Source organism: Rhinolophus ferrumequinum, chromosome 15 (assembly GCF_004115265.2).
Source record: "Rhinolophus ferrumequinum isolate MPI-CBG mRhiFer1 chromosome 15, mRhiFer1_v1.p, whole genome shotgun sequence".
NCBI classification, from domain to species: Eukaryota; Metazoa; Chordata; class Mammalia; order Chiroptera; family Rhinolophidae; genus Rhinolophus; species Rhinolophus ferrumequinum.
The window spans coordinates 37128857-37142533 of NC_046298.1; the positions used below are offsets into that span (position 1 = coordinate 37128857).

At 33.5% G+C, this 13677-nt stretch overlaps 1 protein-coding gene across 3 annotated transcripts in view; it reads right to left on the reverse strand.

The window, feature by feature from the left end:
- Positions 1–13677, reverse strand: part of LOC117034919 (zinc finger protein 420) — a 107862-nt gene that overhangs the window by 16224 nt on the left and 77961 nt on the right. For 2 of the 3 annotated variants that reach the window (XM_033128379.1, XM_033128380.1), the window contains exons 2-4: positions 12700–12749; positions 4153–4241; positions 2518–2644 (exon numbers count right to left, since the gene is read on the reverse strand). The exons of the other annotated variant lie outside the window; for it this stretch is intronic. In XM_033128379.1, coding sequence (XP_032984270.1) covers positions 2518–2644; positions 4153–4161 — 136 coding nt within the window. In that variant the 5' untranslated portion in view covers positions 4162–4241; positions 12700–12749. The remainder of the gene's footprint in view (positions 1–2517; positions 2645–4152; positions 4242–12699; positions 12750–13677) is intronic. 3 annotated transcript variants of the gene reach the window in all.

Here is a 13677-nt window from a genome sequence, read left to right on the forward strand (position 1 = left end):
TGCAGAAAAAGCATTTGACAAAATCCAGCACCAATTTATGATAAAAACTCTCAGCAAAGTGGAAATAAGGGAACATACCTCAACATAATAAAGGCCATATATGACAAACCCAAAGATAACATCATACTCAATGGGGAAAAATTAAAAGCATTCCCCTTAAGATCAGGAACAAGACAAGGATGCCCACTTTCACCACTTTTATTCAACACAGTACTGGAAGTTCTAGCCACAGAGATCAGACAAGAAAAAGAAACAAAAAAGCATCCAAATTGGAGAGGAGGAAGTAAAATTGTTATTATTTACAGATGACATGATACTATACATAGAGAATCCCAAAGATTCCACCCAAAAACTATTAGAACTGATACATGGATTTAGTAAAGTAGCAGTATACAAAATTAATATTCAGAAATTGGTTGCATTTTTATACACCACTAATGAACTATCAGAAAGAGAAACTAAGGAAACAGTCACATTTACAATTGCATAAAAAAAAAAATACTTAGTAATAAATTTAACCAAGGAAGTAAAAAACCTCTACTCAGAAAATTATAAGACACTGAAGAGAGAAACTAAAAAAGATACAAATAAATGGAAACATATACCATGCCCATGGATAGGAAGAATATAGTTAAAATGTCAATACTACCCAAAGCAATATATAGATTCAACACAATCCCTAACAAAATATCAATGACATTTTTCACAGAAGTAGAACAAATAATCCTAAAATTTATATGGAACCATAAAAGACCCTGAAAAGCCATGGCAATCCTGAGACATAAGAACAAAGCGGGAGTTACCACACTACCTGATATCAAATTATACTACAAGGCTATGGTAGTCAAAACAGCATAGTATTGGCATAAAAACAGACACACATATCAATGGAACAGAATAGAGCACCCAGAAATAAATCCACGCCTATATGGTCGTCTAATCTACGACAAAGAAGCAAGAATTTTCATTGGGGTAAAGACAGTCTATTTAATAAATGGTGCTGGGAAAACTGGACAGATACATGCAAAAAATGAAACTGGACCATCTTCTTATGTCATATACAAGAATAAATTCAAAATGGATTAAAGACTTAAATGTAAGACCCAAAACCATAAAACAACTAGAAGAAAATATGGGAAATAAACTCTCAGATGTTACCCTTAGTAATATTTTTACTGATATATACCCTCAGGCAAGGGAAAGAAAGGAAAAAATAAACAAATGCGATTACATCAAACTAAAAAGTTCTTTCACAGCAAAAGAAACCATCAACAAAACAAAGACATTCTACTGAATGGAAAAAAATATTTGCCAATGATACATCTGATAAAGGGTTAATATCCAAAATTTATATAAAACTCATACAACTCAACACCAAAAAAACCTAATCAACCCAATTAAAAAATGGGCAGAGGCCATAAAGAGACATTTTTCCAAAGAGGCCAATAGACATATGAAAAGATGCTCAATGTCACTAGTCATCAGAGAAATGCAAATAAAAACGAAGAGATACCATTTCACTACTGTCAGAATGGGTATCATCAATAAATCAACGAACAAGTGTTGGCAAGGATGTGGAGAAAACGGATCCCTTGTGCACTGTTGGGATTGCAAATTGGTGCAGCCACTATGGAAAATAGTATGGAGGTTCCTCAAAAAATTAAAAACCCAGCAATTCCACTCCTGGGTATTTATCCAAAGAAATCCAAAACACTACTTCGAAAAAATATATGCACCCCTATGTTTACTGCAGTGTTATTCACAATAGCCAAGATATGGAAACATCCAAAATGCCATCAATAGATGACTGGATAAAGAAGTTATACACTGGAATATTACTCTGCCATAAAAAAAGAATGAAACCTTACCATTTACGACAACATACATGGATAGACCTAGAGAATATTATGCTAAGTAAAACAAGTCAGACTGAAAAAGACAAATATCATATGATCTCACTTATATGTGGAATCTAAAGAACAGAATAAATCATCAAACGAAACAGAAACAGACTCAGAGATACAGAGAAAAAACTTATGGTTGCTAGATAGGAGGGGGTTGGGGTGGGGGAGAAAGTGAAGGGATTAGAACATACAAATTGGTAGTCATAAAATAGTCATGGGGGTTTGAAATACAGTATGGAGATTATAATCAATAATGTTGTAAAGATTATGTAGGATGTCAGATGGGCACTGGACTTAATCAGGGGGATCACTTCATAGACTGTGTAGGTGCCTGACTACTGTGCTGTACACCTGAAGCTGATGTAGAATAAAATTGAACATCATCTATAATTAAATATATATATCAACTAATAAAAATAAATAAAAAAGTGAAGGAAAAAAAAGATAAATGTGCCCTATGAAGCTGTCTATGTCTACTTCCAGGAATTTAAAACCATTCCTTTGAGAATTAGAAGAAATACAGTTAATTACTTAAAAACAACCTTGAAATAACATCAGATGAGGTAGGCATTCCAAAGGTAGACCCTGAAATACTAGGGGTAGATATCCTTACCTAGTGACACCAAGTTACTATAGTTCTCCAACATCACATCTCTGTACAAATCCCTTTGAGCAAAGTCCAGGCATTCCCACTCTTCTTGAGAGAAGTCAATAGCAACATCCCTGAACATCACCGATCTCTGAAACAACAAACATAATACTAGTAGTGGAAATAAAGAAAATGTTTTTTCAGTGGAGGGGGAGATGATGGAGAGCTCGCCACAAAGGAGGCAACAGAGCAAATATGCTAAGAAGCCTCTTACATAAACGAGACACTACAGAACTTGATGCTTCTGAAGTGCTGACATATTTTTATTCCTGTTGTTATAGATATTTCCTGCATGTAGAACATCTCATTACACAATAAGTCTGGGAATTAGTAAATTAAATAAAATTAATTTAAAAATGTAATGTCCCAATTAAAAGAAACAGCATACGGAAGCACCTTATACAATATGTATCTTGTACATCATACATTCTCAATAAACGCAAGCTCCTCTTTCTTTTCTACTTAAGAAATTAAGAGAAACAATTGGTTAAATATTTCTGTAAAATCTTATAAAATATCTATCATACAAAATAAGATTTGCATAAAATTAAATAATTTATTGAAGCTTCAGGTTTGTCATTATATCAGAGTATTAGTCATAAGCATTTTCCTGTTACCAATAATTTAATAAATATTTTTAATAGGCTGCAGAGTTGATCCATATAATGAATATATCTGACTTAATAAATGCACATATTTGAACATTTTAGGTTATATAAAAATAAGCATTTCTTGCTTTGGGGAGTTTATAATTCTCAACAGCTTTTGCATGTGAATTTTCCTGTTACTATTAATCACTTATTAACACACCGTGTTTCCCTGAAAATAAGACCTAGCCAGACCATTAGCTCTAATGCATCTTTTGGAGCAAAAATTAATATAAGACCCGGTCTTGTATTATATTATATTATATTATATTATATAAGACCCGGTTTTATATTTTATTAAAATAAGACTGAGTCTTATAAATATTAATTTTTGCTTCAAAAGATGCATTACAGCTGATGGTCCAGCTAGGTCTTATTTTCGGGGAAACACGGTATCTTTTTCTTGTTCTAAGCAACAGAAAGATGGAAAAGATAATCCAAACTTACACATTCAAGATTAGCACATAATATTGAATCTCAAAATGATCCATATTATTGGTATCAATTATGGATTCCCAGGGAAGATCTCTCTGTATTCAATCCCTAATCCTGTTCCTAATCTAAAAAGGCCACAAAGCATGGGCTCTTGCCATGTATGGAGACTCAGCACAGTCAACCCCAACTCCTTTCTTGCCTAACAGGGAAACAAGTCTAAAGAGTTCAAAGTTTTCTCGTGTGGTACCATTTAACATCCTTCCATATCTTCTAAAATCAGGATATCTGTTGTTATATCAGTGCTCCTAATCAAAGATGCTCAATGGATTTTTGAATAAGTATGTGAATAAAAGTTAGACTAGAAAGACATACCTAGCGAAGGCACTATCACTGGTAAGAATGGGATAAACTGGGGGCACATTCCTGAGTGGAGTTTCAGGAATAAGAAATGTAAACATGCACATACTCTGTAAAAAAGTGACTACTCAAAGAGGGCACGAGGAAAATACCAATTTACCTGAGCCATGGTTTTTAGAGTTAAAAGAAATGATCAATCCTCTTCTGGATTCCTATCTTAGAGAAGCACAGAATCTGGAAAAGGCAGTGCTGGGAAGGAGAAAACAGAACCATGAGGCCATGCTCTTTATAAAACTTCAGACAAGTTAAGTTAAAATTACCTTTGTTGCTCTCTTCTTCCTGTCTCTTGCTCCCATTCCCAAAATACATACTAAACGGGAAGGAGGGGAGCAGGGGAGAGGGGGGAGGGATACAGGTGGTGGGTTCTTATCCCTGGCAAACTCAGTGCTCTCTACACACAGAAAGAAAATATTTACAAAAACTTCTCTACCATTTCTGAAATGAAAGTTATATATAATATGACATATTTACGTATATTATACCTAAAATAGACATGACCATTATATTTCAACATATTAATGAACAAACACTACAATTGAAAGCACAAATAATTAAATGTTTATGCTTACAAATACTTAAAATGAATAAATTTAAATTTATAAGATGACAATATTCAACTAAGTATTGTTGACATATTTATATTTGACATTTTGAAATAAAGTCTATATACTTGTATGTATACATTTGTATATGTGTGTACAAGTGTGTGTGTAGAATAAATTAAATTCATTATCTACAAATGGAGGCTTTTACAAGTATGGATATTAACAAGTCAAATGTCACAAGCAGTGTTGCCATTAGTGCCATGATTATTTAAAATTGTTTTTAAAAATTTCTGTAAATTTCTGAATAAAACGAAGTGTAATCTTTCTCAAAGAAACTATAGCAGCATTCCTGAAAGATTTAGCTAATAGTAAGAACATGCAATAATAGTAAAATAGATAAATTCAGCAATTTAAAAAAATCATGCAAAAAATGCTTTATGTGAGAGGTTCTAGAACCCCAATAATAAGTATATTTCCCGGCAGCTATGGTCCTCATTTTGCAGGTCACAGAACAATTCTTCATTGGGCACTGCAGGAAATCTAGATCAGAAGTTGGCAACTATTGCCCACCAACTGTTTTTGTAAACAAAGTTATATTTCTAAAACACCCCATAGGAAGAGTCACTGTTCCTACAGACAATCATTGATATATGTGCTCAATAAATATTTAATTAGAAATTCCACTTCTTCCAGATTTTGGAAAGGTGCAATAGATAACTGCCCATTCTAGCAACCAAACATAATTCAGTAAGATGAAACACCATAATTCCTTTTAAATCCATTAAGAGCTGAAGACACAAAGAAATTTAAATGAACTAAACTCCAAAAAGTGCCAACCTCTTCTTAAGACATGGATGCTCCCATCCCTGGCAGGGCTTAAACTACATTGTAATTACCTTAAAGATAAACAGTCCAACTATTCCCATAAAGAGACAATCTCAAGACAGTACAAAAAAGCAAGTTCCAACTATATGCTCTTTACAAGAAATACACAGATGGGTTGAAAGTAAAATGGTGGAGAAAGACCACACAAATACTAAGCATAAGAAAGCTTGTGTACCTGTATTAATATAAGATAAAAAAATAGACTTCAAGACAAAGAGTAATAGTAAAGAGGCTAAATTCATCAAGAAGACATAACAATCCTACATGTGTAGAGATTTAACAACAAAGCTTCAAATATACGAAGCAAAAATTGACAGAACTAAAGGAAGAAATAGATCAATCCAGAATCAGATTTGGAAATTTTAACATCTTTCTCTCAGTAATTGACAGAACAAATAAATTTTATAAATTAGTAATGATATACAGGATTTACATAATACTATCAAGTACCCTGATATAACTGATAGCATACCCAACTGTCAAGAATACCACACCCAAGTATCAAGAGCTGAGATGAAAAAAAAAAAAAAAGAGCTGAGCTGAGCTGCCAGTTGTCAGAAAAGCTGATTAAGACAATAAGCCAAAATGAAAGTAACAGTCAAGTCTTTAATCACTTCCTACAAGGAAGAGAAAGTGCTGACTCCCCCGTTCCATTTTCCCCTGTGGAACAGCACCTACAGAGGGTCAGATGGATCAGCCCAGACGTGGGGAATCATCTCACTGCCAAGGGAGTAGGACCACTGAGAGGGAGATGGGTAAAGGGCTAGGAATAGAAAAGTACTGAGTACCAAGTGGAGCAAAAGTGTCAAGTTTTCCCCCTACCCTTAATAAGGACCTCTTGACAGAGATGCCTGATAGGTAACCTAATGGAGGCAGTTGGGCTAGGAATGCACATATGAATGAGAGCACGGCTTGCCAGGGGGGCCTGAGTCCTTGACCACAACTCCCTTAGGAGACTACAATGCATTGGCTATGCGCTAAATCCAACAGGAGGAGGAAACAAGTATCAAAAATATTTTAAAATTAAGTAATACAAAGTATATTTTCTGGTTATTGTCTATACGTTATTTAATTAGAAACCAATAATAAGAGGTCTAGAAGAATCTCCAAATAGTTGCAAATTAAACACACTTCTAAATAACCCATCAGAAAAAAATCACAAGACATTAGAAAATATGTTGAATTGAATGACTATGAAAACACAACTAACCAAATTTTGTAGGCTGCAGTAAAAGCAGTATTTAAAGAAAAATTTATAGCCTTAAATGCTTATATTAGAAAAAAAGGAATTCCTTACTTCTTTAGACTCCCACCTTAAGGAACTGGAAAAAAAAAAAAGAACAAATGAAGCCCAAAATAAGAAGAAATAAAAATAAACACGAAATCCACAACATAAAATGGATTTCAATAGAGAATATCAACAGTCAAAAATTGTTTCTTTCAAAAGATTAATATACAGTTGGCCCTCTGTATACCACAGGTTTGCATCTGTGGGTTCGACCAACTATGGATCAAAAATATTAAAACAAACAAACAAACAAACAAAAAAAGTTACATTTTTGCTGACATGTACTATTAGGTTAGGCCTACAATAGTTGTGTCTGTACTGCATATACACAGTTTTTTTGTCATTATTCTCTAAATGATACAGTATAACAACTATTTACATAATATTTGCATTGTATTAGGTATAATTATAGTACGTCCTCAAATAACATCTTTTTGTTCAACATCATTAGTTTCTTTATAACACTGATGAGATGCCATAGGAACTTGACTCTTGTTTATATCAATCAGCCTATGGTTAAATTGGTTTTATTATATGTTATTTTGCCACAGTTCCAAGAACCTATTGACGATGTTAAGTGAAGACTTACTGTAATCTGGAGATGATTTAAAGCATACAGGAAGATGTTCATTAGTTATATGCAACTACTACGCCATTTTATATGAGGCACTTGAGCTTCTGAAGATTTTGGTCACCTCGGGGGTTCCAGGAACCAATCTTCCAGGATACCAAGGGATAACAATAATTGATAAGCCCCTAGCAAGTCTATGGAGGAAAAAAAATATTACCAATACGGAGAATGAACTACAGATCTTACAGGCATTAAAAGGATAATGTAATTCTATGCCAATAAATTTGACAACTTGAATGATGTGGATAAATTTCTTATGACACAAATTACCAAAAGTCACACAAGAAGAAACAGAAAACATAAGTTGCCCTATAGATAGATATCAAAGAAATTGAATTTTTAGTGAAACAAATGCCATGCCCACAGAGAAGGTCCAGATGGCTTCATCAGTAAGTTCTACTAACATTTCAGGTAGATATAATACTATTCTTTCCCAAACTTTTTCAGAAAATAGAAAAAGAAGAAAACACTCTCTTATACATTTTGAGGTCAAGTAACCATGACACCAAAACCCGACAAAAATATTACAAGAAAAAAATTACAGTTCGATATCTCTCATGAACATAGACATGCAAAAAAATATATAAAATATCAAACTGAACCCAACTGACTTTGGAAACAAGAGTATGTTTTATATAAGACAAAAATAAATCAAAAATTTTTTAAATCACTAATAACCAAAATTCAAAGGAAACACTCATCTGTTCATAATACTAACAGGGTAAATAAAAAAAAAAAAGGAAGCAATTATTTCAAGGAACTTTAAAACACAATCATTTGACATTAGATCCCTAGTACAATATAACGTACAGGTAAAACAACTATAAACTGTTTTTCAGTAATTATACTGTTATTAATAATACTGGAATTGTTAGTCTATACACGTATATATGCATATATATATATATACATATATATATTTTGAAATGAGTATGTACACATATACATATAGCCATGAGGATAAAGCAAGTAATTAATGTTACTAGGAATAAAGATTTTCAAAGTACAAAAAGAAATACAAATTTTTAAAAAATCAAGAAAAACTCTAATCTTTAAATTCAATTGGAAGTATCAATATAAACTCAGGATTTATTTTTCTCTTTCTAAAAGATATGTATTTAACCAGCTCTGTTAAAGGCCTATAAACAAAAACACCCAGAAGCAATGAGAACCTCCTACTATTCTAATTGTGTCTTTTTAAAACCACTTCCCACTAAAAGGAACCAGGGCTCCATAGAGAAGAGGCTGATTTCATGTTTGGGAGAGGAAAATGTACAAGATGAGCCTAGAACTTCTTTTCACACCAGAAAGTTTGGAATCTACCAAAGATTACTGGTTCATGTCACAAGGCATCCAAAAGGAGATAAATCAGAGGGAGTGTAAAGAGGGTCACACTGGCCATAGGTGGACAATTTGAGTATTAAGAACAATAACAGCTATGGACTGAAAAACATAAAATATCTTTAAATCCACAAGTTCATAACGATAACTTAAAAGGAAAACACAGGATAAACTTTGGAAGATGCTGAAAAATAATGAGTAAAATCAAACTTTTATCCTACATTTTTTGCATAAGCTATATTTCAGAGTAACCAAGACATTGATGAGAAGATGGTTCTCTTTATAGAAGTTATCCAGCTCATAAATGCTGAAGAAATGATAGAATCAAAATACCATTTTGTAACTCCTGATAAAATATGGATTCCAAGTAAAGATGATCAATGGCTGCTAACATCACATAAAGGAAAACAACCAAATATTATGCACCACTTCACAGAGGTACATATCTTTATGTATGAAGGATTAGTGCAAAACAAATAATCAAAAAACACACTCAAAAAACCCTGAACCTGATCAAGCCTCTAGAATTAAATACCAGTTTACAAGAAATAAAGGGTTAAAGGAACATGTTAAATGACACCACACATACAGTCAACAAAATCCAGATTATGGGTAACTGTAAGAAAACTATTCCTGGAATTACAAGAAAACAGAAAGAGAGAAAAGATTTAAGAAATATATCCCACTATTATACTAAATAGACACTGTTTGGATATTGATTCTAACAAACCATAAAAATATATTTATGGACAATGGGGAAAATTTGAACACTGGCTATTTCATGACATTAGGGAAGTTTTGTTTTTTTCTTTTTAGTAAGGATGATATTGTGGTTATTTTTTTAAATAAAAAAGTCCTTTTTATTTATCTTGTAGAAACACATGTTAAAATAATTGTGGATGAAATTATGTAACTGGAGTTTTTTCAAGATAATCCATGGGTTTTTGGGGGGTTGGGGTCAGGAGAGAATAGTGGAGCTATAGATAAAACATGTTTAGCCATAAATTGATATTTGTTGAAGCTAAGAGATGGGTAGAGTACATGGGGATCATACACTATACTTTAGTTTTGGATAAGTTTGAATTTTTCCATGAGAAGTTTAACAAAAGACTTTAAGAATAGATTCCAAATATGAACGGTGTTTCATTCCAGGGAAGGGTTTTTAAGTAATTGTTATTTTCTTCCTTGTTTGTTTCTTTTTGTATTTTTTAAATTGTGTCAACAAACATGTACTACTTTGATATCAGAAAACAAGAAAGTAACAGCTTTCTGGAATGTAAAACAAGAACATGCAGTGGTTAAAAAAAAAGAAATTCTCAATAAAGTAAGAGAAAAAGGAATATTTAATAGTATAAACTCTAAGACTTTTTTTTTTTAATTAGATAATGGAGAAAGAGACAGGGAGGGGAAAAGTAAGGAAATGTACCAATTTTATTATTACTCAGAGTTGTGATTCAGGTAGAACTTATGTCAAAAGCATTTAAAAAAACCTAAAAGTAGGCCACTTCCATAAATCTGCCCCAAAGATAAACCTCTACAAATAGAAGCTATATATACTGTTACTGAATGCTGCATTATGTAATGGCAAAATACTGGGAAAAACCCAAATGCACACCCATAGGAGACTGGCTAAATAAACTATTACACTCATACAAAATGTAGCTATAAAAAAGGATGTGGAAGATGTCTATGGAATGCCATCTGCTGTGGAATGATCTGTGAGATATATTAAATGTGTGAGAAAAATAAAAAAAAGGAAGGTGCAGAACAGTATACATAGAATCCACCCTTTTAATTAAGACTGGAGACAATAAAAATATATATACATATACATACAAACACTTAACATATTATTGTTTAAAAGAAAAATAGAAGAATAAACCAAAGATAATTACAGGTAAGTCATATAGAGAGGAAAGAAGGAAACAGAGTGGAGGGGACAGAAATGGACACCAGACTTCTCTTGTTCTGGAGTTTTGATTTTGGAAATATGTAAATATTTTAAGTAATTTTAAAATTAAATTAAATCAAAGCGGGGAAAAACAATTTCTAAAAGTAAAAGCAAGATTAAACAAATAAACCTAACTCTGTCTCTCAGGTTGGTGGCTTAACTATATGAGATGTTATTTTAGGTGACTTTAAAAACACAGTAATTTGATAATAGGTCCCTACTGGGTTATATCCTACTGAACTCCAGGAAGTCTTGATTGTTTTTCTGTATTTATGTGGTTAGTAAAAATATTGGTATTCTTATTTTGAAACTCTCTCAATCGAAAAAGGAGAAAAGAAGGTAAAGGGAATAAAGAACAAATGGGATAAATATAAAACAAATGGCAAGGTGATGGATTTGACTCAAACCATCAATAATCATGCTAACTATCAATGGTATAAATACTCCAATTAAAACACAGATACTGCCAAACTGGATAAAAACACAAGCTCCAACTAAATGCTGCCAACAAGAAATGCACATAGAACACAAAAAAGAGTTAAAAGTAAAAGGATAGAAAAAGATGTATCATGTTAACACTAACAAAAAAGAAAGCTGGAGTGGCTTCATTAAATATCAAAAAAGGTAGATGTTTAGAACAAAGACTGGGATAAAGGATACTATTTCATAATGATTAAAGAGGTCAATCACTATTAGAATATATAATCTAAAACATTTATGTACCTAATAACAGAGCTTCAAAATACTTGTATATGACACAGACTGATAGAAACTATGAGGAAAAAGTTAAATCCAATTGACAGAAAATCAGTAAAGACACTGTTTGGATATTGAGTCTAACAAACCATAAAAAAATAGAACACTATCAACCTATCTAAGTAGTGGACATTTATAGAACACTCCACCCAACAGTAGCAGAGAATACAGTCATTTCAAGTGCACACCAACATTTACTAACATATCACACATTCTCAGTTATAAAACAAATCTCAATAAATTTAAAAGAATTCAAGTCATACAAAGTATATTCTTTGAACAAAATGAAATGAAATTAGAAATCAGTGACAGAAAGATATTTGGAAGATCTTCAAAGCATTTGAAAACTAAATAACATATTTCTAATAACCCATAAGTCAAAGAAGAAATCAAAAGGTAATTAGATACCACTGCCCCCCCCCCACTCCAGTTCAAGCTGTTGTTTCTCAATCTAGTTGTGTAGAACACAACTCCCTGGCCCATGCTGGTATTATGAGCCTTGTGCTCCCCCCAGGCTGAGGCTGTCGGTCCTAGGTCACCTTCGGCTGCTCACAGCAGCCCAGCTCCATGGAGAGCAGTTGTTCACAATGGGCACGCAGCTCACTGGTCCATGTGGGAATCAAACCGGCGACCTCGGCGTTAGGAGCACAGCGCTCCAACCACCTGAGACACCGGGCCAGTCCCTGGATTTTTGAAATAATATTGTAATAACTATATATGGTACCAGGCGAGTACTAGACTTATGGGGGGAATCACTTTGTAAATTATATAAATGCCCAACCACTATGCTGTATACCTGAAACTAACATAAAATAAAACTGAATGTCAACTGTAATTGAAAAAAAAAATTTTTAAGAAAAAAGAAAGGATTTTGAACTGAAGGCAGAATAAATGAAATAAGATTGGCAAGTGATAATTTTTAAGCTGGGCATATGATGGTTATACTTCTGTGTACATTTGATAAATTTTAAAAAGTTAAAAAAATCAGAATGCTGTTGTGTCAGAAATAACACTAGATTATCTCCTTTTTAAATTTATGAATCTCAAATCCATTCTTCCTCAATTTAAACACTATTGAGAAGCACCTATCACAATTAACTGCACATATTCCTTGCTCCCAATCTACAGAAAATTGCCTTGCCCCTTCTTTAGTTAAAAAGGCTTAGACAGGAAATTTCAAAAAGAAAACAAAGATTATGTCCTGAAAAAAACAAAGGCATTTCAAACACAAAGTGGAAACATCTACTCACCTTGGACTTTGCTTTTAAATGTGTAACAGCCATTTTTCCGCCTTTGGGCTCTACTCTCAGGAAAAGAAAATGGAATTGTGAGATATTATACTAGGCCTTTCTTAGGGTATATTCTAAATTAGAACACATCCTTTTCTGTCTCTCCACGCCCCCGACCTACCCCTCATTTAACACTGAAGGAGGTCAGACGGAGACTAGAACAGTTCTGTACTTTGTGTATCAGAAAGAAGTGCCAAGATCACAACTGTCTTGAGCTAGAATTTATTTCTAGATTCAAAACGAGACAGAGCCCTGCAGTGGAGTGCTACAGGTTCTGAATTGTGTGGCTTGCCTCCTACAGCACATTTTCTGAAAGTATTCCCACTCCAGGAATCCCATTACATTTACAAGTAGCCTGTCTTTAAGGTGCTATCGGTTCTGAAATTCTCATCTCAAGACCAGGTCTGTGGCTTAGAAGTAACTCATGTATTCTTTATTCATGGGCTCAAATTTCTGACTTTCTGTCACTTCTTGTATCCAATACCCTTAAGGTGAGAGGGCACCGGAAAGCAGCAGGGAACCTACAGATATAAAGCAATCAATGTGAATTTGGGAAGAAGGGAGGGTAGCCACTGTAATCAGAAGAGAAAGAAGTCCTCAGAGAAGGGCAAAGTCACATAGGCAGACTCAGCCCCAGAATGAATCCAGGAAATTTATACCAAAACAATTTTACCTCTGTACCACACTAAACTCCCACATGGGCACAGACTATAATACACACAAATGACAACACAAAGTCACCCAATCACACTTCCAGTCACACAGCCAGAGTCACAATCACCACGTTAACGCTACATTGTCACACCACCTAATCTTCAACAAAATCCAATCATACACAGAGCAAACACATAACCTCATTCGCGCATAGCCAAGCACACTGTCAGGTGCACACAGCCAAAAACACCCTTTCACAGCACCACTTTTACTCTCTTCACAGTC